The 23,777-nt window shown below is 47.8% G+C and overlaps 1 protein-coding gene across 2 annotated transcripts in view; it reads left to right on the top strand.

Annotated features, from left to right (window-relative positions):
• Positions 1-23,777, top strand: part of PLCD1 (phospholipase C delta 1) — a 73,748-nt gene that overhangs the window by 41,018 nt on the left and 8,953 nt on the right. For both annotated transcript variants that reach the window (XM_019530036.1, XM_019530025.1), the window contains exons 4-11: positions 2,162-2,291; positions 4,061-4,292; positions 5,800-6,001; positions 7,118-7,262; positions 8,050-8,199; positions 17,035-17,205; positions 18,811-18,967; positions 21,342-21,458. In XM_019530036.1, coding sequence (XP_019385581.1) covers positions 2,162-2,291; positions 4,061-4,292; positions 5,800-6,001; positions 7,118-7,262; positions 8,050-8,199; positions 17,035-17,205; positions 18,811-18,967; positions 21,342-21,458 — 1,304 coding nt within the window. The remainder of the gene's footprint in view (positions 1-2,161; positions 2,292-4,060; positions 4,293-5,799; positions 6,002-7,117; positions 7,263-8,049; positions 8,200-17,034; positions 17,206-18,810; positions 18,968-21,341; positions 21,459-23,777) is intronic.

Genomic DNA, 23,777 nt, shown 5'->3' with positions numbered 1-23,777 from the left:
TCTTCCAGCTCTGTAATGGCCGTCCAACACCTTGACAGATGAAAGGAGCCGTGACAAAGTCAGTCCGTCAGCGGTGCTTGGTAGTGATGTGGGAGAAGAGGCTGATGTGTAAGCAGCAATCCTTCCCATGCCGGCTACGGGTGCACTTGTCCGATGGAGGCTCGCCTGTTGCCTGGGCTTTCTGATGGCTCTCCATGGTGACTGCACCGGCCTTGACTGGGTGATTGAGCAGTTGTGGGCAGGGTTCTCCCAGTTGGCAATGGAAATGCTGAATTTCTGAGACCTTGCTTGACCTTGTCACTATATCGAAGCTTTGGCCTCCCTCTACATCCTGGGCAGTTCTTGAGTTGGCCACAGAGCACAGCCTTCATATTATACCGGTCTGAAATCAAAAGAGGAAAAGGGTCCAGTAGTTGAAGATGCTTTTGATGCTTCCTTAAATAGAGTTGTGCCCGATAAAGCCCTTGTGCAAGCAGTCATAAATTCAGTTGACTTCAGTGGGAGTTGGGCCTGCTTATATTTTGGACAATGGGGTAGAAAGCAACTTAATCTGAACTGTGAATGTCAGCAGGTTTCCCGTCCAGGATTTGTGTTGGAACAGTTTTTTCTCTTTTGGAATCACACCCCCAGAGTTTCATGTGGCAAATTTCTGGGTTGAACAAACTCAGTGGGCTCCTTTGACACTCTTGCCTGGCTTTAGCGGAAGCCTGGTCGCTCCAGGCACCCCGGAGAATCCTTTATGAACAAAAGGCAGGAGACGTGGTGTCTCAGTATATGCACAGGACTGGAAAGCACCACGTTCCAGTCTGCCAAGCTCACGTGGAGGACCCCATGGTAACAAAGACCCAAAAGGAGGGGCAAAAGAAGCAGATGTTTCAGATACTTGAAATGCTGCGCTGGTCCCACTTTGGGTGATTTGCCCTTTCTGTAAGTCCTTTCAGATCCATGCTTCTTTGTGAGGAAAATAATTGTTTGCAAAAGGAATGAGGAGACTTTGAATAGATGTGAAATGTAATTAGCTTTGGGACTGAAATAAGTGATGTCCCTTGCAGAGAAGGTAGAACAAGACCCAGGGAGTCATCAGTTCTGTCCCTGGTCCTGTCGCTAGTTTGTTGTGTGGCAGTCCTTGGAGGTCCAGGCCTAGCCGTACCGCTCTTCCCCTTCCCACTCCTTTGGAGTTCATTCCCTCCATTGCTCAGCCTCTTTTTATCCAATCCCACAATGTTGCTCCACTTCCTGGCTACACTGCTCTTTATAAACTGTCTGCATATCATCTCGCAGATATCGCGGCATTTCAGGTATCCACGTTTCTCCATTGTGCAATCTGTGACCAACAGGCTTTTAAAAAGTCATTTTTTTTATTTAGGTGCTGGAATAAAACATTAGACAGTGGATTTGAACAGGACAATAGCCCTAAGCTGCTTAGGAGTCTCATTTGCATAGAAATCAATGGGAGTTAGCACCTAAATATGAATGAGATGCCTGAGTACCTTTGAGAATCTGGGCCGAAGAGCCGCCATCAGTGATTCCCCACTCTGGGGTGCCATGAGATCCTTTTAAGGTATCTTTTAGAGCACCGTCATAGACTTTCAAGAAGGAATTCTGAAGTATAAATACAGATCTCTCAAAATATACAGTAGTAGGAAACGCATTGCTTTTATAAGATGAATAGGAATGCTCCCGTGGGGAATCTTTGTCTGAAATCCAGGCATGTGGACATCTATCATTTCAAACACATGCTAGTACATGAACAACCTCCCACACAGGAAACCACCTTCTGGGAACTCCCTCCCATCTCACCAACTCTTTGGTCTTCTTGCAACCATTTTGAAGGCCATGCTCATTTTCTTGTACAAGGGAAATAGAGGTTCTCAGTGAATCAGACGAAGTAAATAGGGTGAATCCCTCCCCCACCTCCCACATACACCCCCAGACCTCTCCTTTGCTTCGGTCTTCTATATTTCGCTGTGCTTTTGTTTTGGAAGGGCCTGTGAAAAGCTGCTTGGGTGGCAACAGCTCTTGTGCCGCCGTGCCAATGTGCCATTTTATGTCAGCAGAGGACTTGATCCAGAATCCTTAGGTCAGATGCTTTTTTCATGCGGGAAGGCTGATACAGGAGGGAGCAGCTGACTTGGAGGGATTTCCTTACATCAACCTGCAGCTGGATCCACACCTGCTTGCGGAAAGCTGATAAGAACAAAGACAACAAGATGAGCTTTAAAGAACTCAAGAACTTCATGAAGGAAGTCAACATCCAAGTCGATGACAGCTATGCCAAGGAGATCTTTCAGGTAAGGGGAATTTGCAAGCTAATGAGAAACAAGCTGGCTTGAGGTCACCATCTCCCATGTTTTGCACCATTTGGCTGAAACCTGAGAGAGGGTGAACTCTCAGCATCCTGACATGTCCTGAGGACTATGCCTGTGACACGGGATCTGCAAAACCACTAACTTTTGGCTTGGTTTTGCAGCCAAGTCAGTAGATGGCCAAATTCACTTTGGCTCTGAAAGAAATGGAGTTAAACCAATGGTGAGTGTGCATACACATCACAGCGGGGGCACGGTATGAGAACAATTCTGTCCTTCTCACTGCGTCGGGGAGCTTAGCGGAAGCAGAAAAGGATTAGACATTTATGTGCATCATGAAAGATAATGGATAATGCCAGTAAGCTGGTGTCCTTGGCCAAAAGTAGGTCAGGATTTCAGAGTGTAATGGTTGATTCCCTTCTGGAATAACTTCTTCTACAGCTGCCCACTGTGATGCAGAGGAGGAAGTTGCCACGTTGGTTCTGGAAAGTAAAAGAGCTGTACAAGTTGGGAGAAAGTATGCATTAAAAATAAAAACAAAACCCATGGTAGCTCTGCCACCTTGCACATGGGCTGCTGAAATGGCTACAGGCACATCTCTAGGGTCTGTGCCTCTACTGTCTCAAGTTTGAGCGTGCTGGCAGAGGCAGTGGGGGCTAATGGGGGTAACAGGATATCCTCAGGTATGGAGTTGTTAGTGTTTCTGAAATCCAGTCTTCTGCTTGCATGAGATAAAGACAACTGGATAATTTCTAGGGTCTGCTATTTTGACTAAATGGAAGTGGGCAGTTCCACACACTGCTTTTTCCCCCTCCAAACTGCTACTGAATGGTAAAAGCAGTCAGGAAAACAAACTCCCACGTATCTTTCTGCTGCTGCTGCAAGTGGATGGATGGGAGCCTCGGAGGGCATGAGCTCAGGGTCTCGTGGTACTTCTAAGCCAGGAAAAACACAACAGTTTTGGATGAGGCTTTCCTTATAACTGCAATTAATGTTATACAGGGCACCTTGCATCTGGAATGGCATTAAACCGTATTTATGTATGAGGGCGAGATTCTGTTCCAGCTGTTAGGTGCACAGGACTTAGGCACCTACGTGCCATTCAGCTCCAGCCTGCTCTTGGCCCTGATAAAAAGTTAATTGCCGAAGGCGGGTGGGTCCTGCTCCTCCTCGCTGCTTTTGTGTGGGTCACTCTTAAGGGTCAGATGATGGCGTGTCACAAATGTAGCTGCATTTGTGGATTTTGGGGACTTGAAGAAGATGGAATAGAATCACACTTAGGCATCTATGTCCACTTAGATGCCCTGTTGGTGGAATAGAAAGTAGCTTTATGTACATACAAGCCCATGAAATGTAGGTGGATAGTGGTGATCCAGTGGCATCCAAGTACACGTTGTAACACTCAGCGCTGGGGAGGGGACCTTTTTGGCCAAAGGCTGCATGGGACAGGGACCTTGTTTCTGTTCTGCAATTTTTAGCAAAATTGTGGCATCTTGGCCCACGTCTGGGGTTCCAGGGTGGGGGCAGTGATGATAATACTGGTAATAAATAATGATATTTGTAGGCATCTCCATGGTAGAAGATGGCCATGTGCTTGGTCAGCGAGACCCAACGATCAAGTCCTTCTCATGAAGCGGCAAATAACGGTTTCCAATTATTTTGTGTTCCACAATTTGTAGCCCTGGCGCAGATTACGGCTGACATATGTCATAAGGAAAGGACGTTTTCACCTCTTCTCCTCTCTACGTTTACAGCAGTGTGACAAGTCTAACACAGAAGCCTTGGAAGATGACGAGATAGAGTCATTTTACAAGATCTTGACTGAGAGGAAGGAGATTGATAAGATTTTCTCAAAGTACACCAGTGAGGAAGGGACCATGTCTTGTGACCGCCTGGTGGAGTTTCTCCAAGAAGAGCAGCAGAAAGAAGACGCTGGCCCTGAGACTGCACTTTCCTTGATTGAGAGATATGAGCCCAGTGAAGCAGGTCAGTTAGCATCACTGGTTGTTCTTGAGTTCATGCGATTGGGGCCAAGCCAGTTGCTGGGCTTGTGTCGAGGAAGCAGGAATTTTTCCCCTCTGCTGGCCAGGTCTGCTCTTTTGCGTCGTCCTCTGTAGCTGGGAAGTGGTGCTCTTCCTAAATGTCTATTAACCTAACTGGTTCCCTGCCATTGCAGCAGGTGTCCTTCTGTCCCCATGCTGACCCTTCTCGCCCATCACAGCCACAAAGCTGCGGATGCTATTTTAAGTAGAAATCTTTGCGGCTGTGACATGTGCAAAGGGTCAGAGTGAACAATCCTGTGTACCCTTTTGGATAAATAGTTGCCTTCAGGTGCAGAGAATTGGACTTGAGGGGCTGGGGAGCCCCTGGCTTGCTTTGGGGACATCTGAGCTGTTTTGCTGCTGTTCCTTCCCGTGGGCTGGTGTATCTTTCTATTGTTGTGGGCATCTCTCAAGGGCCAGTGTTGCAAGAGACTGTTAGCAGCAGGGCTGGGTATACAGGAAAGTCTTGGAGGCTTGATTATTTCTTGTCTCCGTTTGTCCATCAGGCAGCAGGCAAGTGATTGATGTGCAGTGTTTTACAGGGCACTGTAATCCCCAATGGGAGGAGATTGTTTAATGCCCATCATGTAGCATGTAACACTTGTGTGTTACTTTACACTAGAGGATCTCAATGCACTTCGAAGGGACCAGTGTGTGTTACCATTTCCGTTTTCTAGAAAGGGAAGCCGAGCCCAATGTTTTCATACCCGAGCACACTTAAAACACCCTTGTGTGCCTAGAAGGAGTTAGACACTCAAATCGGTTCTCAGGCAAGCTGTCAAGTGACTTCCTTTTCAAAAGAACAAATGCAGACCTGTTTTAGGCAGGGATGGGCCTGCCCTGAGCCGGGGGATGAACAAGATCACCTCTCGAGGCCCTTCCAGCTCTGCTTCCCTATGACTGATCTCTGCTTGGAAATGAAATGAGTATCTACACTGTAGTATGAAAAGTTCAAGGAGACCCAACTTTGTGGCCTCTTTGTTGCATTTTGATGGGTCTGATCAGTCCCTAGTTGAGCTCCAGAAGGGACAACATCTTGTCAGTATGATTTTGAGATTGGCCTGGGGACCTGTTCGCTTCCTTATCAGGCTCCACTGTGCTCATCTTGGTTTTGCTCTTTGCAAATCGCATTTCACTTGACTATCACATTAGGGCTATTTACAGATAATAATAGGTCGGGTGGATGTCTGTGAATTGTGAGGGTGGGATGAAGCAAGATGTTTGCTTTGGGTCCCCAAAGCATTGTCAGGTAGAGGTAAGTACTGACACCCCCTGAGGTACAGCTTTGGCTCTTGCCTACTTTGAGTCTTGTGGCCAAACCCTGCCTTTAGCTGCAGCTAAATATTTGTGTAGACAGTTATTCATTCCTTCACATTTAGGGTACACAGCTCTTTCTCTCGCAGAACTGGGACGTTGGATTTGAACTATTGATTTATGCCTTTATCTGACAGCCAAGAAGCAAATGACAATGACCAAAGACGGTTTCCTGATGTACCTACTGTCTTCTGATGGGGACATATTTAACTCCAGTCATGGTAAAGTGTACCAGGACATGACCCACCCACTGAATCACTACTTGGTGTCATCTTCACACAACACCTATCTAATGGAGGACCAGCTGAGAGGGCCAAGCAGCACAGAGGCCTATATCAGGTAAGGAGGACGAGATCTCTCCGTATAAAGTGCTACAGTATAGGATGGGCAGGCATGATCCCAAACAGCATGGTCAATGCTATCTCTGGGAAATGTCAGGTCTAACCTGACAGGTGATTGTTATGACAACAGGCGATGGACGGAGGTTGGTGTGACCTCTGTCAACTAGCAGAATTGTATTCGGTTGTGCACTGGTTAGATGGCAAAAAATGTCCCTGTTGCCAAGCCGGTGGCTCCTATACTCTCTGCTCCTTATCTACCTCTTCCTGGAGCTTGGAGGGTGTCATATAGTATTTAGCTCAGTAAGTTCCTCTCATTAGATGCTTGCACACGTTTTGCAAGAACATTAACTTGGTTTTCATTATGGCCAAATCAGTGGCTCTCAGAAGCATTGATAGGGGATGGATGACATTAGGGATGTTGGGAATTATTACAAATGCAGCCTACTGGAGACAAAAGTCTGCAGAGAAAAGTGGCACCATCAACTTCAAAGGCCCGTGCTAACAAATGTATAGAATAGAGCCTACATTTGAAGGCAGGAAAGCACTGAATCAGCCAAGAGAAGGGTTGAAATTTGTGGTCAGGAGCTTCTGAGTCAGGGTATGTGACCTGTTGGGCAAACTTTCTAAGAGATGCACAGGGATTTAGCCACACAGCGCTCATGAAATGACAGCAGAGCTCACATTACTGTGTCCCTGGACGCGGCTTTGAGTATTCTTCGCAAACTCCTTCTCAAATCTGCAGGAGGAAAACACGTGATCCGTGCCGCTCTGACGGTGACAGCCTCTCAGGGACTCTGATCTACTCTCTTTAGTTCCCCTTCAGGCTTTTCCAAGCTATTCTTCCCATTTTGGAGCTTCTTCAGCCTTCCTTTTCTTCAGTTGCCTTGTGCTTTATAGACCCCTTTGGTCCTTGATAGCCATCTTTTTCCTCTTTGTGCACTGCTAATCTCGCTTATCAGTTCTCGTGAGCTCCCCTCCTTTTCTTTGCTTCCTGCGCTCATTCTGTGCTTACCCAAGCTACCCTTCAGCCTCCAGCATATCTTGAACTGTCCGGTCCTATTCTGAAGGGAGGTTGGCAAAGAAAGACCCACGTGCATCCATTTTCTGTTTCCAGAGCCCTGACCAAAGGCTGCCGCTGCGTGGAGTTGGATTGCTGGGATGGCCCCAACTCTGAGCCTATAATTTATCATGGCTACACGCTCACTTCCAAGATCCTCTTCAGCGATGTCATAAAGGCCATCAAGAACTATGCTTTCAAAGTAAGGACAATGGAGCTGGGATATCCTGTTCATTTCTTTTGTGATATTGAGGGAGGAAAAATTTGCTTAGGTGCTGAGTTCGTGTTTTTAGCATGCCTTCATCAGACGACATGTCCTTACATGGGTGCCTTTGAATCACAGATATGAGATACTCCCTGTCGTCTCCAGGTCAGGGTTAAAAGGCTGAGATTAGCAGTCAGACTTGGCTGTCTTATATAGTAGTCCTGCACTGGCAACTTTTATGTCAAATGTTTGGTCTACCTGGACTCATTAGGACTTAGACTTTCTTCTTCACTTTCCTTGACATTAGAGCCAATATCCATCCTTCTGAAGGTCTAGGGGAAACAGTCAGACTTCCCACCTGGGAAGGAAATATCGAGGAGGTTTCACAGTGAAGGAAGTGGGCACTTCTTTGGTATCTTAATGCTTGCTAGATGGTCACAGCTGAGGAACCAAGGTACAGAGAGGATAAGGGACTTTTTCCTGAGCTCACACTGGGAGTTTGTGCATAGGCTGCTGAGTTGGGAACTGAATCCTTGTCTTCTGAGTCTCTTGCCAATGCCTTATCTACTAGATCACCTTGCCTGGGAACCTGTAAGACGTGGCTACCAAAATATTGCAATAGCCATGTTGGAGTATGCCTTTGAATTCTAATGTCTTGTGGAGTTTACACACTGCTTTCCAAAGTAAATATGCCATTTGAAAACTCAGAGCCAGTTTTGTGCCACTGTGTTGCAAGGGATTGCGAATAGCCAAAGTGATGCCGGTTGTTGATCTCCTACCATAGACCTCACCGTATCCAGTGATCATTTCCTTGGAGAATCACTGTAGCCTGGAGCAGCAGAAGAAGATGGCTGAGCACATGAAGGGCATCCTACAAGACATGCTGCTGATGGCACCAGTAGACGGAAACATATCAAACTTCCCCTCGCCGGAGGTGAGTGCCTCTTTGCCCTGCATTCTCCCTCTATCCACCTTCCTTGCAAGCCCCTGTAATATCGTTCTCCTTGGCAAGCAGAGCCTGTGAGACATCTCATTTCAAGGCAAGATCCGTGGAATTTAGGGACTTCCTTGTCTATTTACCGAGGCCCAATGATGTCTTCAGTCCTCTTAGCAGCTGTTTTCCTCCAGGCCCCCCCGAAGTCAGCTGAGTCTTTACTGGTCTGTTTTCCAGGTGCTTACACTACAGTTGATTAATATGACCTTTAAAGGTCCAGCATCTTCAGCGTGTTTGAGCTGCCCTCATTAATTATACGGCACAGGCAGAGAAGCTTGGCTGCTCGAGAAAAGTGGCTAGGAGTTCTCTCTGTGCACTTGAACTGGCCACTGCTTGATGATGAGGGAGATGACTGGCGTTTTTAAGTGCTGAGAAAAGAAAGCTTTGCTTGGCCTGGCGCCCCTTTTGATGCTCGGGAGCGCTGCTCTGCACCAAGACCTGTGTTTAGAGAGGAGAGAGAGCTGCAGCGCCAGGCGTGCTCAGGGTCAGCCTGTCCTAGGGACTAATGGGACAGTGGCGCAGGTCAAGGCAGATTTTGAGGGTTTTTTATCATGGAAAATCAGAGCTCCCCCTGCCCTCTTAGCTCACAGAACGAAGGTCCAGGCCCCTCACTCCCCACCCACAACCCACCCGCTCTGCTGGTGCCCCTCACTCCCCCCACCCCATCCTGCCACCCTACAGCTCCCCCAGCCCCTCACCCCCCCACCCACTGCCCCCCAGCCCTGCCAGGGCTATGGGGTTAGGCACCAAGGTCCGCAGTCCCACTGGGCTGCGGAGGCCCGGGGAGAGGGCAGCGATGAGCTCAAGCCCTGCAGCTCGCACCCACTCCTGCCCCATGCACATATTTGGGGGGGCATGGCTTGCCCTGCTCCCCCCATGGGAAATGGAAGACTTGGTCATCACAGTTACAGTAAAGCGAGAGAGGGAGCAGCAAAAAAGGTATGTTGCCCAAGAAGGCAAAGTAGCTAGAGATAACTCTGGTTATGCTACATTGATTTCATTCTGCCCCCGAAGGCAGGGAGAAAATCAGGACAAGTGGCAGCAAAACGTCATGCTGTAGACTCCCCTCCGACTGAGCGAGGGCTTGAGATCCCTTGTACTCGGGGAGTTACAAGAGAACATGACTCTTGTCGGGGCTGTGTTGCCCACGGAGGCCACGGAGGGTGGGAGCTGGGTGCAAATGACCTCTGCGTGGATAGCTCTTGCCCCTGGCATGTGCCCCTGCATCTCAAAGCAGCCCATGAGACTGGTAACCTGAATCCCAGCCCCTCCTACGTGTGATGGGGGAGGCAGGGACCTACCATTCAGCCGAACAGTGAAGACAGAGCTCAGTGAATGAGAAATTCTTGGGCCCTTGGTTGGCTGCTTTCTGGGCTGCTAAAAACAGGTGAACGCATATGCCCTGCTCCGTTCCACAAGTAAGAAGCCACTAAAGGCTACACAGATGTGTGCCAGCTGAAAATCTGGCCCATTTACGTGATATTAAAACCTCATTCTGAAACAGCAACTTCTGCAGGAGAAGATAAAGCAACATTTGATTAATAGTTTAATATCTTTTTTAGCTATTATTATTATTACTCCAAGTTCCCCTGGGCCAGAAGGCACTGGACGTACAGTAATGCAAATGCCTGATACTTCGGTTCATTGACTGAAACAAAAAAAAAAATGTTTCAGGTTGCTTTAAAACAAAAATGGGCTGGTTTTCTCAGCAAAATTGTAGGGATGAAGGAGAGGCAGAGGGGAAGAAGGGGAGAAGTTCAATTCTAGTTGACCAAAATGTGTGTTTTTTGTTGTGGGGATCTTTTACTCCTTTGAAACCAAACATACAAACATTTCTGCTTTTGAAAAATGTAAACATGAAATGGTTTGATTTTGCTCATACTCTTCCCCTCCCTGAATTTTTGACCTAAGCTATTTGCTGAATTCCAGTTGTATCTGAATCCCAAGCTGCATGTTTTCAGCAAATAAATTATTCTCCAAAAATTTGCTCAGGTCTAGCCGTGGGAGTTGGTAGCTAGGATGAGAGTGATGGACACGTAAGAGATGAAGAGGAGAGGGGGAAGCAGCCAAACATATCTAAAACTTCTTAGGTATATGATTTCTGCTTTTCTCTAAAGACTTTTTGTTAAGGCTGATTTAGAAGTGTCATCCTTAGGTTTATGCAGTGCCCAGCGCAATTAGACTCTGCACTTGACTTGTCCACAGCACTAGTGTACTATGATTATTACTATTACCATCATTACTATTATCCTGAGTATATACTATAATTATAATAACAATAACCATGTTGCTTTACTGAGACTTTTGTACTGCTGCAGAGGGTTTCAGTGAAGTGCGGACTGTGCAGTGATTCTGCCAGGACACAACACACCCCAGAGCGATCTCAGATGTTAGCTGGTAGAGGTTACTGAGCTGGAAAAGCAGGCCTTTGAGAGGTCCCACCCATCACATGCTGGCTCTGTCTTTGTGCAGGATCAGGAAAAACAGCTGATTGCTTTTCCAAATACTGCTAACTTTCTGTAGCCCTATAACATGACTTCAGAAAAAGAAATAAAACAAGGAGGAATGCCCGCCTCCCCACCACGCCCCCCAAAGACATTTTTCCCATTTTTTTTTCCATTTTCCCTTCCTGAGCTGCCTTCTGGCTGCTCGCATTAGGCAGTGAGCCACAACCTCAGCTGCTTTAACACTGTACAAAGTCACTGGAGTGCTGATTGACATCAGAGGAAGAATCGGCCCATCCCTTTGTAAAAGAAGCAAAAATGCTGGGTTAAAATTAATTCTCCTCTGTTATTTTCTCTTGTCCTTTTCCTGCCGGTCTAACAGAAGTCCTGTGTAAGGGCTGCACTGATGACTGTTATAGAAGAATAGTTTAGAGCTGTTATTTAAAAGGCCTCTTTGGTTTTGCACTTCCCAGTCAAGCTGGCAAGAGGAAAATCTCCGGGGGGCATGATTTTTCTTTATTAGAAAAGGGTGGAGTCCACCACTGGAAAGCAGTTAGACGGTCATGGAAAAACAGCAGAAGCAGCAGCATTAGAAAGTGTGTTCGCTCCAGTGTTTTAGCCTGTGTGAAGGGGGGACATGGTTTAGACTCGCACCGAATAACTTATACTGCCGCCCAAGACCTGTGGCTCATTTCTCAGGTCCTAGCCTTGCAGATCTTTACTGACACCGTCTCTGTGCTGCCGAATAATCCAAAAGACTGCTTCTGGCCATGCCATTTACCTCATTTGAGGGGTCGGGGCCAGCCCCTCTGTCCCGTTCATGCTCAGGCTCTGCAGGGACTGAACGGGGCAGTCTGCCAGCTCTGTGCCACCCGTGTACCGCCCAGCCCCAGCTGACGTTCCCAGGCCGGGCTGAAGGCTAAATGACAGTGGTAATCTTGGGGGGCTGGACCAGCTGATATCACGTGCCATACAGAAGCCTTGCACCCTGGTTATGGGAAAAGGGGATGGGGTTTTCCTTTGCAGCCTGTCTTTACTCCGCCATCGTGGACCCCAGTGGCTGGAGGGCTTGTGCTGTGAAAATGGTGTATCGGTTCCTACATCCAGTGTATTTATTTGCGCTGGAGAAAACCTTCCTTTTCCCTGCAGACATTGTTCCTCTGAGGTTTCCATGGTGAAGTACTCTAGCTTTTTCAAGCATTTCCTTTATTGCAGTGCAAGTATTCTCTCGGGAGGAGAACATCGTTTTACCAGAGAGCAAAGTCTAGTCACTTCATAGCCTCTCTGAAAGGTGCCCCATCTTTTGTTCCCTTCCGTCGCCAAAAAACACTTCTGGAAATGATGAGACTAGAATGGCTCAATAACTCAGCAGTGACTCCTTCTAGCTAGAGAGCATGCAGAAAACGGCATAGCTGGCTCGGAGCGCGGAGGTGAAACAAAGCGCTCATTAAAGTCCTCGCTGCCTTTTGCGATGAATCAAATAAGTTAAATATTGGAGAGGCCTCATAAAAACTGCCCATCCTCACCTCTCCCTGTTGGGTCAAGTAGGGGGCTCCTGTTACAGTGCTCGTGCAGGGAGGGATAGGCCTTTACTGGGATAACCTCCTACCTTGACTAACAACAGCTCCCCTCCCAGGGACTGCCCCCAGTCCCTACTGTCTAGATGGCAGCTTGTTCACAATACTCCTGCCCACTTTCTTCATGCTGGAAGACACGTGACTGCGTCTTGCTTCCTCACACAACTCCACAGATGCCCCAGTCGTGCCATGGACTGTTTTGCAATTGCTGTTTCAGTTCCCATCTGAATCCAGGGCGGTTGAGAAGCCAGGCGTGTCAGGATCAGGTCCGCAGACAAGTCACTGTGGGGCCCAGAAAGACAGGATGTTAGTGTGTCAGCTGGTCCGTGTGCTTGCTCTTTCCCTGGTGTGAATGAAAGTGAACCCGTAGCACTTTAGCCCCCAAAGGACAGGTAGTAAGGGATTGCAGCGTAGCTTCAGTAACTGCAGGATAAGAGCGTCTTGTCATGGAGCAGAGGACACAGTAACTGCCCACCCTCCTTTCACTTGCTGGTGTGCCCGTTCCCTAAGGCTGGTTAAGCTAGTGGCGGAGCTACATGCAATTTTCTGCCCTGCAATATCCAAGAGGTCAGCCTGGATGATCAAATGAGGATGGCACTGCCCTGCACGCGATGAGTGTGAAGCTGTTTTGCAATCACACATCAGTCTTGCGGGTTGACCGGGTTGTCAGGACGTTTGCTGCATGGATAGACTAGCTTAGATCAACACGGTGTTGGGAAAAACGAACAGGGAGGGAGTGAATGGCTCAGGGTAAGCTGCTTCTCAGCAAACACCGGAAACCTGTTAGGGGACTGTGGCAGCAGAGGAAAAGGCCTGAATACATGAGACAGCAAAAGATCCCCTGCAGATTTAAAAAGGAGCTGTCTCTGGTCCAGGGAGGTAGTTGTGTTAAAGAATCAGACTGAAGTGCTGTTGCCTGATGGGTTAACTTGGGGGCATGGTAGCCCTCAGATAGATGGATGTAGATAGATGGTAAGATAGATGGATGTAAAAACCCTTTTTTCCCTGCGGGTTTGTTCCAACTTAACAATAACCATTGCATTGATTTAAGGAGGAGATGGACCATGCCATTCTCCAGCCTGAGGCCAAGTTAAAGAAGGGTAGAAGTGCAGAAGCCCATGCCAAGGGTGGAAAGGCCCGAGGTCCAGGACTGCAGCAGGGTGTACTCAATAAACGGGGCCAGAGGTGCAACTCTCCCTATTCCTGCAATGCCGCGTATCCCTGGCACCTATTCCAGTTTGCCTTCTAAGAGGTCGTAGGTTGGGTGATAGGATTTATTGGGCTGCATTTGACTTTAGGCGTCCCACAGGTAAACTGGGTGAATTTTGTGGTCCGGTCATGGAATATTTATTAAGGCATTTCAGGAGCTCTGAGGCTTTTAAATGCCTTAGGATAGGCATTTAAAGAATAGGATATGCACAAAGGATATGCTCTATGGAGGTGAGGTAATGAGCTGATTCTCTGTTCCCTCCGATGTGAGCAACATTATTTAATTCCACAGATGTGGTTAGGTGAGAAGTATTGAATACCATGTGGAGGCAAACCAAGAGTGGCATAACAAGAGTTTATGTTTTAAAACCTCTTTACAGGAGAAGAGCGCTGCAAAATCAGGATATCACCATCTCTGGTTTTTAACAGCCACACTGAATACAAGATGTCGATGCTCAGTATACAGATACCTCATGGAAATAAGACTCACAGCAACTTTATATAGCAAGCAAACTTATATGGAGCTGGAGCCTAAAGCACTTTGTATGGCTAAATTAGCAGCTGGCAGTTTATCTGGCTAAATTATAAAGTGCGGGTCACTACTACGCAGAGGGCAGCGCACCACTTAAATGCCATCTAGGTTCTCAAAAGGGAGCGCACATAGTGCACAAAGTGGCCTGCTGGAAGGTATAGACAAGAGGGGGAGGACATTGATATGTTGGCACAGTGGTCCCAAAGGACTCGCAGTCTGACTTCCAGCATAAAACATAAGGCAGACCAATACATCAGAGGACCATAAGGCCTCTTTCAATGACTCCTGCATCAGGTCGATAACTGGGGCCGACCCAAAGGTGCCTGGTATTGCTGTAAAAACTTCAAGAAATGGGGAAGGATTATTATTCCCTTTGTACAGACAGAGAGCTGAGGAATTACATGATTTGGGCAAACTGAACCCAGGCCTTCCTGCTTTGATACCATGCTCTAGACATGTGACCGTCCTTCCTCTTTCTGGGAAATGAGGCTTGAAGTTCCTGCATCGAGGGAGCCACATGGTTAAAAGCCAGGGTGGCAGAGCTGGAGAATGAATGAGGGAGAGAGGCAATAACCAGGCAGTAACAACACCTAGCTTTACATATAACAGAGGCAAGAAAGGCTGGTCCAGAGACTGCATGGGGGTAAGGCCTTGGACTAGGAGAGGGATGTTCTCTTCTGCATGAAATGCTGGCACGGACCACCCTCTGCTGGGGGCTCCAGTGGGGCTTGCAGTTGTCCATAGGCCTTGGGGCAGGGCTGAATTTCACCTGTAACATTTGTTTTTTGTATAAGGACAGAGAGAGGATTAGCACTACAGAAGTGCAAAGGGTAAGGGGATCATAGAGAGACAAGGTGCACAGAGTGACAGCATTGAACTGGATCCCATAATGGATGCCAGGATGGAGGACAAGGATCAACATGCTGATTCCCTTTCACATGCTAAGAAGCAGAGGCTTGGTGCGTGATGGGGTGTGCCGAGCTGGGACTTGTGGAGCCCACAGGGTTGCGTGAGACCGGTGGCGATGTGATTAATCTGCTCTATACATTCTTCGGGGACTTCTGGTTCCTGTTCGATGTCGCCCAGTAGCTGGTATCCTCCTGCCAGCAGCTATTGTGCGGCCGCTGGGAAATTCTTCCAAAGTAAACAGATGCCTTGTGCTATCTTAAGAAAAATATGCGCGGCCTCTTCCTCAGCTTCTCGTGCCGAATGGCAGTTCAACCAGATTTCACAATGGGGCCAATGAAATCTGCAGCTTGACAGGACGCTGGGGTCAGGCTGGTCTCAGTGCAATTTGCTTTTGATCTCAAAAAGAGAATCTCCTGTTCGTCCAGCCTTGCTTTATCACTTGACAAAAATCCCCCGTTCACTACAGCCCTGTTTTTTAAGAAGAGCAGGAACACACAAAAGTAGAGGGATCGTGTCATACAAAACTGAAGTTATTGCATTGGCCATTACTGGGACTCCACCTTGCCTGGGGGGAATAAACAAACCTCTGTGCCCCATGGATATGAGCACACCCAGCATTGAGGGTGCTGAGCCATGTCAGTGCTAAAGCTCCCGCTGGATTTAATGGGAGCAGAGGAGTTCAAAAGTATTCCTGCCCGTGGGCTGAATTGACTGATTGTAGCTGCAAAACTACCTCTGCCCACCAGTATCACCTCTGTCTTGCATGAGTTGCTCTTGGGGGAAGGGTTGAAGTGGTGCTGTTGGCTATTCCCTGGGTTAGCACTTTCCTGTGACTGCAGAGCACTGAATTCAATGTCCCTAGAGGCCCCTTCTGTCGCTGTAGGGACAGGGATGTGATCATCTCCAGTAGAGCCAGGTGCCACCTGGCCATTGCTTGCACTTAAGTCTATGTCATTTGCCCAGTTTTACTAGCAGAGGCATGTTGCTGTTGAAAAGGAGTGGATGAGAGGTGGCGTTAGATATCATTTGTATGTCTAGGGCCAACTCAGCTGGTGGAAACGGGCTTTGTCCCACTGGAACGTGCTGCCCTGCACCAGCTGAGGGATCCAGCCCTAGGGTTGTGCAAAGCTTTGGTCACTGATTTGATTCAGAGGACATTTGGACCGATTCGGTGGCTGAATCTCCAAATCCAAATCGAATCAGGAGACCCATTAGTCTCTCTGAATTGAAACAGAAGCCTCTGAATTGATTCGGAGAGATTCAGAGAGATTCGATGATTTGGCCATCGACACAGCTTTATATGTTTTTTCTATGTACTTCAAAGTGGATGGCCAAATCGCCGATTCTCTAAATCAGAATTGAATCTTCAGATTTGGATTCGGCTGAATCGAACCAGGACAGCGATCCGAATCAGCAAATTGAATCCCTGTCCCCCGAATCAGGCCGAATCCAAATCAAATGCTGCCCATTTTGCACACCCATATCCAGCACCTATGGGATTTAACCTGTTTAAAGGAGTCTGCCTCCCTTTGTGAATGCTCTGACTTACTGGTGCTTTTCAGTTGCCAGAGCACTTCATGAGGCTGTGTCGATAAATGCCCTCGCTCACCCACTCCAGATGAGGAAGTAGAGGCATGGGGAGGTTAAGTGACTTGCCTGAGCTCACACAGTGAGGCAGTAACAGGACTAGGAATAGCTCCCCTGTGCCCTATTCTCAGTCATGTTCTCCAACCACTGGGCCATAATGGCTTATTATGGCCTTTAATGAGCCTGGTAGTCAGGTCCATCAAACAGAGAGATCACACCCCATGTTTCTGGGAATAAACTAAGATGTTTGGACAGGAACTGGTTGAGATGGTCGGGTTCTGTAGACAGGGTTGGGGATGGAAGTTGTTCTTGGAGGTCTCCGGGTGAGAACTAGGATAAAGTTTTGAGGGACTGATAGCTGTTAGCTGGATTTCTAGGTAAAATAACCAGTGACTGGTGAACCTAGAGTAGTCCACATCCTGTAAGTTGCTAATCAGCTTTACCTTCACTTTCTTTACAAGTCAAACCAGATTCTACTCTGACTTAAGGCCTCTTTCTGCAACACCTCTTTCTGTAGCAATTAAAGGGGAAGATCCTGGTGAAAGGCAAGAAGCTGAACAGGCTGGAGGACACTGTAGGGGCCAATGGGAATAATAACCACGTGGAGGCTGAATACGTCTCTGATGAGGACGAAGCAGCCGAGATAGAAGATGAAGTTGTGAAGAAAGAAATAGAGCAAACGGAGAAGGTAAGTGAAAGCAGGGCCTGGATCACTGAATGGGGGAAGTCTCTGGGGATAAGAAGGGCCATAAACTAGATCTTGGCTGTACAGGTTTCAGAAGGCCTGAAAATCTCACACTGGCACTGATTTTGCATAGTCCAGGTTGGAGAACTGTGGAAATGACCGCTTTTTCCACTGGGATTAGAGCAATGCTTGGTAAGAGGAAAATCAAACAAGTTTCTCTTGGTGGCACCAGGTGTTATAGCTTCGTGTAGGTCCACCAAAGTCCATCCTGGAGCATAGCATAACCTTTTCAGGCAGACAGTGCCAAATTAACAACCCTGGGGCTTACTTAAGAGCGCTGCCCTCAGGCAAATGCCTGTAGCTCTCAATGATGCACCAGCTGCAGAACTTGGTCCTTTATCTTTGAATGCCGATCATGTCCACACTAGGCATTTGGGAAGATCCCTGTGCTCATGGCCCAGACTGACAGTGAGTTTAAAACAGCACCGCACTGATGTCAGGGATGGTCAGTGTCAGCTCGGGCTCCGATCTGTGATGTTCTCTCTTTCTGTTTCCCTTGGTGTCCGAGGATCCTTATTTCCTGAGGTCAAGTTTATTTCCCTTTGCTGCTGCTTCCCCTGGAAAGCTCTCCGCTTCTGTTGAATCGGTGTAACAATGGCAGCAACAGGGACCAAAGCAATGGAAAGCAATTAGGACATTACCAGTCCAAATGCAAAGGGTCCAAGCTCTAGGCCAGCCCTGGAGAAGGAAGAATGGTCCTTGGTAAAAGTGCTAGCCTGGGACCTGAGAGCCACCAGCTCAATGTCCTGCCCTGCCGCTGAATACTCTGTGTGACCTTGAGCAAGTGGTTTAGTATCCTGCTATGGGCCGCAGGGGGAAGCTTGCTTGTTGTGGCTTCCATCATTGAGTTTGTAATCTGCAGCTCTTCTGACACCGACTTGATGTTGGTATGTTGGACGCAATGAATGGTACCTTTTCTTTCCCCACAGTCCCAGCCAAGTCAGCTCTTTTGGTTTGCATGACTGACAGTCATGTGGGGCAATTGCCTGATGACTGAAGACAAGGCCTGTGACCCCAAGGCACAAAGAAAATGCGCTAGCCGCCAAGCTGCAGAAAGCCCAGGGCAGGGATTCTCCCCTGCACAATGAGACAGCTGCCGTGACTTCAAAACAAGGGGACGGGGAGAGCAAAGCAATTGCTATATTAAACTCATGTAGAGTTTAAATGTACACTTAGGGCTTGGGGGTTATTAGAGCTCCAGCCCTACGGGGACAGAGGAGTGGGCAATAATAAGTAAATGGATGAACCAAGAATTGCACAGCCAGCCAGGGGCTTCCTTTCCTGGGAAGGGCTTTGCTCATGCCAAACGTGTGACTATTGATCTGTCATTCATGCTGTCCTGGAAGCAGCCAGGCCTGGGGTAGGAGCTAAAGCCTGGGCACAGTAAGCATTTTTGATGTTTAAGTTTGTGGGAAACTACATCTCCACTTCAAAAGATAAGTAAGTGAAGCTCCAGTGCCCTTCCCCAGTGACCCCAGCACATCTGTGGCCTGAGCTGTGAGCAGGTGCGTGGGAAAAAGTCCAACCCTCTTGCTTTCTCATTTCCAGAGTGACAAGCTAACGCTGGCCAAGGAGCTGTCTGACACAGTCATCTACTGCAGGAGCGTCCACTTCACCGGATTTGAGGAGAGCCGCCAGTCCCAGGCTTTCTACGAGATGTCATCCTTCGCTGAAAGCAAAGGCTTGAAATTAGCACAGGAGTCAGGTGCGTCTGTCCTGCTTTGTCAACAGGCTTCTTGATTTCCCTTGTTACCTGAGCTCATGACCTGGGAAGCTTGGTGCTGTGTCCACTTTCCATGGCCTTTGTCCAGGAGGGTGTCTTTTAAAGGGACAGCATCCTGAAAAATAGAACCCTTTCCTACATAGCTGGTAGCATCTTAAATTATAAAAATCAGTTGACTGTGTCTCTTTAAAACGTAAGTGGTGGCTCCCCACTCTTCAGTGCTTTGTGCTGGATGACCTGAAAGCTCCCATGTAGCTTCCTAGATCTCCTGATCTTTTGTCATCCATGAGTAGTATCTTGAGGGTATATTTGAGCCCTAGCAACTTTTTATATGTGCACGTGTGTGCATGTACATGTATGTGTGTGTGTAACTAATATGCACACACCACTGACCCCTGCTGGGCAGATATATTTCAGCTCTGTGCAATAGGTCTTTACTGGTACAGCTGGGATTCATAGGCCCTACACCAGGGGTGGGCAGTTATTTCAGGCGGGGGGCTGGTTACTAAGTTTTGGCAAGCCATTGAGGGCCACATGACAGGCAGCCAGGGGCACATAAATATTAACTTAAAAAACAAGTTTTTAGGGGCCCTGCGGGCCAGATGGAACAGCCTGGCAGGCCGCATCCAGCCCGTGGGCCGCATTTTTCCCACTCCTGCCCTACACTGATAAAGGCAGTTCCTAATTAGCTGGAATAGAAAGGGTTATCACACCTCCAACTTGAGCAACACATCGGTGGGGAGTGGCTACACCTTAATGAAACAGAAGCTGAGTTATGTGGATCAAGAGATAATCCTGCCCTGGAGTGGTGTAACTTTGAGCCGTGTAATAAGTGCTTCAGACTACTTGAAGGTGTTACCAGACAGCCAGTCCAGGGGTTAAGACCTACAGAAGATGCCCAAAATGAATGTGTAACAAGGCATTTAGTATTCTTGGTCATTGTGCAGTCTGGTAGCCATCATGTGCAAACCAGGGACCCTTATTAAGTCTTGGAGTGGCCATGGCTTTGTTATCGTATCTGCTTGTGCTGCTTGATAGACTGTCCTGCTCCTTTAATATCCCTTGAGCACTATCTGGTAGGCCTGTGCGAATAGGGAAGTATTCAATTCGGATTTGGCTGGTTCAAAGGATGGTGATTCAATTGAGAGATTCAGATCACTCTCCTGAATCAATGTGGCTGAATTGGCTTTAGAAGATTCGTCACTGATTTGGAGAGATTTGGAGATTTGACCGTAGACTATAATGGGGAATCACTGAAATACCTGTAACTGTCATTTTTGTTAGATTTGGATGAAAACAGCCAGGATGGTAGCACCTTCTGAGGGCATGAGGCCTGACAGGTTTCATGGAGATAGGTGCAGGGATTTCTGGGAAACTGACAAGCAAAACTTGTCACGTGTGACTGTGTGTGTGTGTGTGGCACAGCGGGATGAAACCAGCAGGGATGGTAGCTCTGCAAGAGGGGGCCTTCCCAGTGCTGAGGCAGAAACAGGTCACAAAAGGCACAAAAAGGCTGCAGACAGAAGCTTATGTGCTATTTCTACATCCCCCACCCAGGGCACTGTGATTGGAAGGGGACTCAGGGAAAGATCACAGTCAGTGGCCAGCTACAGATGTCAGTCTCCCCCCCCACCCCAACCCCTTCTCCCACTCCCTCTTCTCAGTTTTTGTTTCCCTGCAAGACTGCCTTCCAAGTCTCCGAATCTTTTCCAAATCAATTTGGAGGGTTTTTTTGGTCCCCCGATTCGATTCCGTGATTTGGCCTCCAAATTGGGCTGAATCTTCCAGAATCATATTGGTGAATGAAACTTCACACCCCATTACTATCTGGGAGAGGAAATGGTGTCTTAAATGGCACGTCCAATTGTGACTGGACTTGGAGGCTATGTGGTGGGTTTCTGTTGCCAGACTGGATGAGCTTGACTCTCAGAATCAAGTTTTTCATGTAAATGGTTGTGATTTTTCATTTGAAAAAGGAGGGAAACTTCTGAGGCATCTCCTCCTCCCGAGGTCCCTGTAATGGCGCCTCAGGATGGGACCTGTATGCAGATGACAGTGGGTTCAGTTTGCCAGGCAGAGCAGAGTCCACTTTAGAGAGGTCACTAGCCTACTCTTGACGGTCAGGTGGGGGTGAGAAGGCATTCGGCATGCATGGGTATCAGTCTCTTCGGTCAGCTCTGCCTCCATGAGAAGTAGCAGGAGGGAGATGGTGTCATTGAGTCAATTAAAAAGAATTGCTAGATACACAATTAGAGCATGCACTGAGTAGGCAGGTAGAGATGCTGTATATAGCATTAAGGAGAGAGAGAAATAGCAGAAGTCATTAAAAGGGAGGTTGTATCTTGTTCTTTTGCAGGAACCGATTTTATTCATCACAACATCAAGTATCTGAGCCGGATCTATCCTGCTGGCTGGAGGACGGATTCTTCCAACTACAACCCAGTTGACTTCTGGAACGTGGGCTGTCAGATCGGTATGTGCTATGTGACGCACACTGGTTGTCCAGTGACCTAATTGTTCATAGGATCTGGTTGACCTGCATGTGGTTTCAGTCCAATTGGTGCTTATCGGCAGGCCCGGAAGAGAGGCTAAGGGCTTAATCATAGAGAAGTAGGGCTGGAAGGGATCCCCAGAGTTCATTTAGTCCAACCCAGTGCTTGAGGCAGGATCATCCCTATCCAAACCATCCCATACAATCTGTAATCTAAATTCTACAAAATACTACCATCAACCCTGACACAACACAGACCTAAGACCCTAAACTGCCACAGATAAAGCAGGGGACCCTTGGCAGTTAATGTCCTGTTTCTATGACAGGTTGTCAGTGCACGCTGGAAAGATCCCAGGTAGAGGGCAACCCCCCCACAGTCCATACCAATCCAACCATGGGGTAAAATTCCTTCCTGCCCCCCCTAATATGCTGATTAGTTTGACCCTGAGTAGAGGAGTAACACTCATTTTGCTGCAATTTCAAGCCATTGGTCCATGCTTCCTTGTCTGCAGCAAGGGAGAAAAGCTGTTTTCCCTCGTTTTTATGGCAGCCCTTCAAGTATTTGAAGACGGCTACCATGTCCGCTCTTAAGTGCTTTTTTGGAAGCTGAATGTGCCTACCTCCTTTAGCCTCTTCTCAAAAGACTTGGCCCTTTATCATCTTTGTTGCCTACCTCTGGATCCTCTCTAATTTCTCTACATCCTTTTTAAAAAGGTAGACCCCAGAATTGCAAACAGTATCCAGATGAGGTCTAACCAGTGCTGAGTAGAGAGGCACGTCACCTCCCGTGTCTTGCACCTACTGCTTCTATCGATGCAGCGCAAAACTGCATTCGCCTTTTGTGCAGCTCCATCACACTGCAGACTTATATTGAGTCTATGAGCTACCAAGACTCCCAAGTCCTTTTCCATAGAGCTGTCATCCAGCCAGGTGTGACCCTTTTTATATTTGTGTTGCTGATTATTCCTCTCAAGGTGCAGCACCTTGCATTCATTCACATTAAACTTCATCCTGTTAGTTCTAGCCTGACTTTCCAACCTGTCAGGATCCTTTTGAATTGTGCTCTCATCCTCCAATGTGTTCTCAGTCCTTCCAAGTTTCATGTTGTCTGAAAACTTGCTCAAGAAGCTTTCTGTGCCAGCATCCAAATCATTAATATACACAGTGAGCAGCACTGGGCCCAGGACAGACCCCTGTGGGACTCAAAACCTCCTGCCATTCAGACATGGACCTGTTAATAATTACCCTTTGCTTGCAGCTATTGAGTCAGTTATTTATCCGCCTTGTAGTAGTTTTTATCTAGCCCACATAATTTGTTTATGAGACGGTTATGTGCAACCTTGTCAAAAGCCTTACTGAAGCCGAGATGCACTATATCCCCTGCATTCCCTTCATCCACTCAAGTAGTTACTATGTTAACGAAGGAGGTCAAATTTATTTGATACTGTTTTTCATAAATCCATGCTGGCTGCTTGTGATCAGCCTTTACTTCCTCCATATGCTTGCAAGTGGCCTTCCTTAGGATATGCTCCAGTAACTTCCCAGGATTGAGGTGAGGCTAACCAGTTTATAGTTCCCTGGGTCCTCTTTTTTGCCTTGTACAGAAGGGAAATATGTTCACCCTTTTCCAGTCCCCTGGTACCTGGCCTGCCCCCATGGCTTCATGAAGATCATTGCCAAGGGCTCCAAGATCTCCATGGCCAGTTCCTTAGTACCCCGGGATGAAGTTCATCCAGCCCTGCTTGTTGCAGTGTCTGATTAACTCATTAATCATTTCTAGATCTTGCTTTGACAGCGATCCCTGCTGTGAATAGAGAGGCTATGCATGAATGAATGTATCCCCACAAGACACTGGGGACACAGTGCTGTTATCTCTGGATGCAAGGGGGGCTGGAGAGCCACAAGTAACTTGCTCAGAGTTCTCCCCCTGGCAAAGCCAGAAATGGAGCTCAGCTCTCCTAAGTCCCAGTGCAGTGCTGTTAACTCCCAGACGTGATGCTTTCTTAGTTTCATAGTTGGTCGGGTTGGAAGGGACCTGAGCAGATCATCTAGTCCGACCCCCTGCCATGGCAGGAAAGAGTACTGGGGTCAAACGACCCCAGCCAGGTGTTCGTCCAGCCTCCTCTTAAAGACCCCCGGGGTAGGAGCCTGCACCACTTCTCTTGGAAGTTGGTTCCAGATCCTAGCCAGAACTGTGAAGTCGCGCCTCCTGATGTCTAGTCTGAATTTACCCTCTGCCAGCTTGTGACCGTTATTCCTGGTCACTCCTGGCAGTGCTCGGGGGAACAGGGACTCCCCCAG

This window comes from Crocodylus porosus, unplaced genomic scaffold, assembly GCF_001723895.1.
Source record: "Crocodylus porosus isolate Cpor-Errol unplaced genomic scaffold, CroPor_comp1, whole genome shotgun sequence".
Classification (NCBI taxonomy): Eukaryota; Metazoa; Chordata; order Crocodylia; family Crocodylidae; genus Crocodylus; species Crocodylus porosus.
Note: the sequence above shows the minus strand (reverse complement) of the source record. Positions and strands in the feature narration are given on the sequence as shown.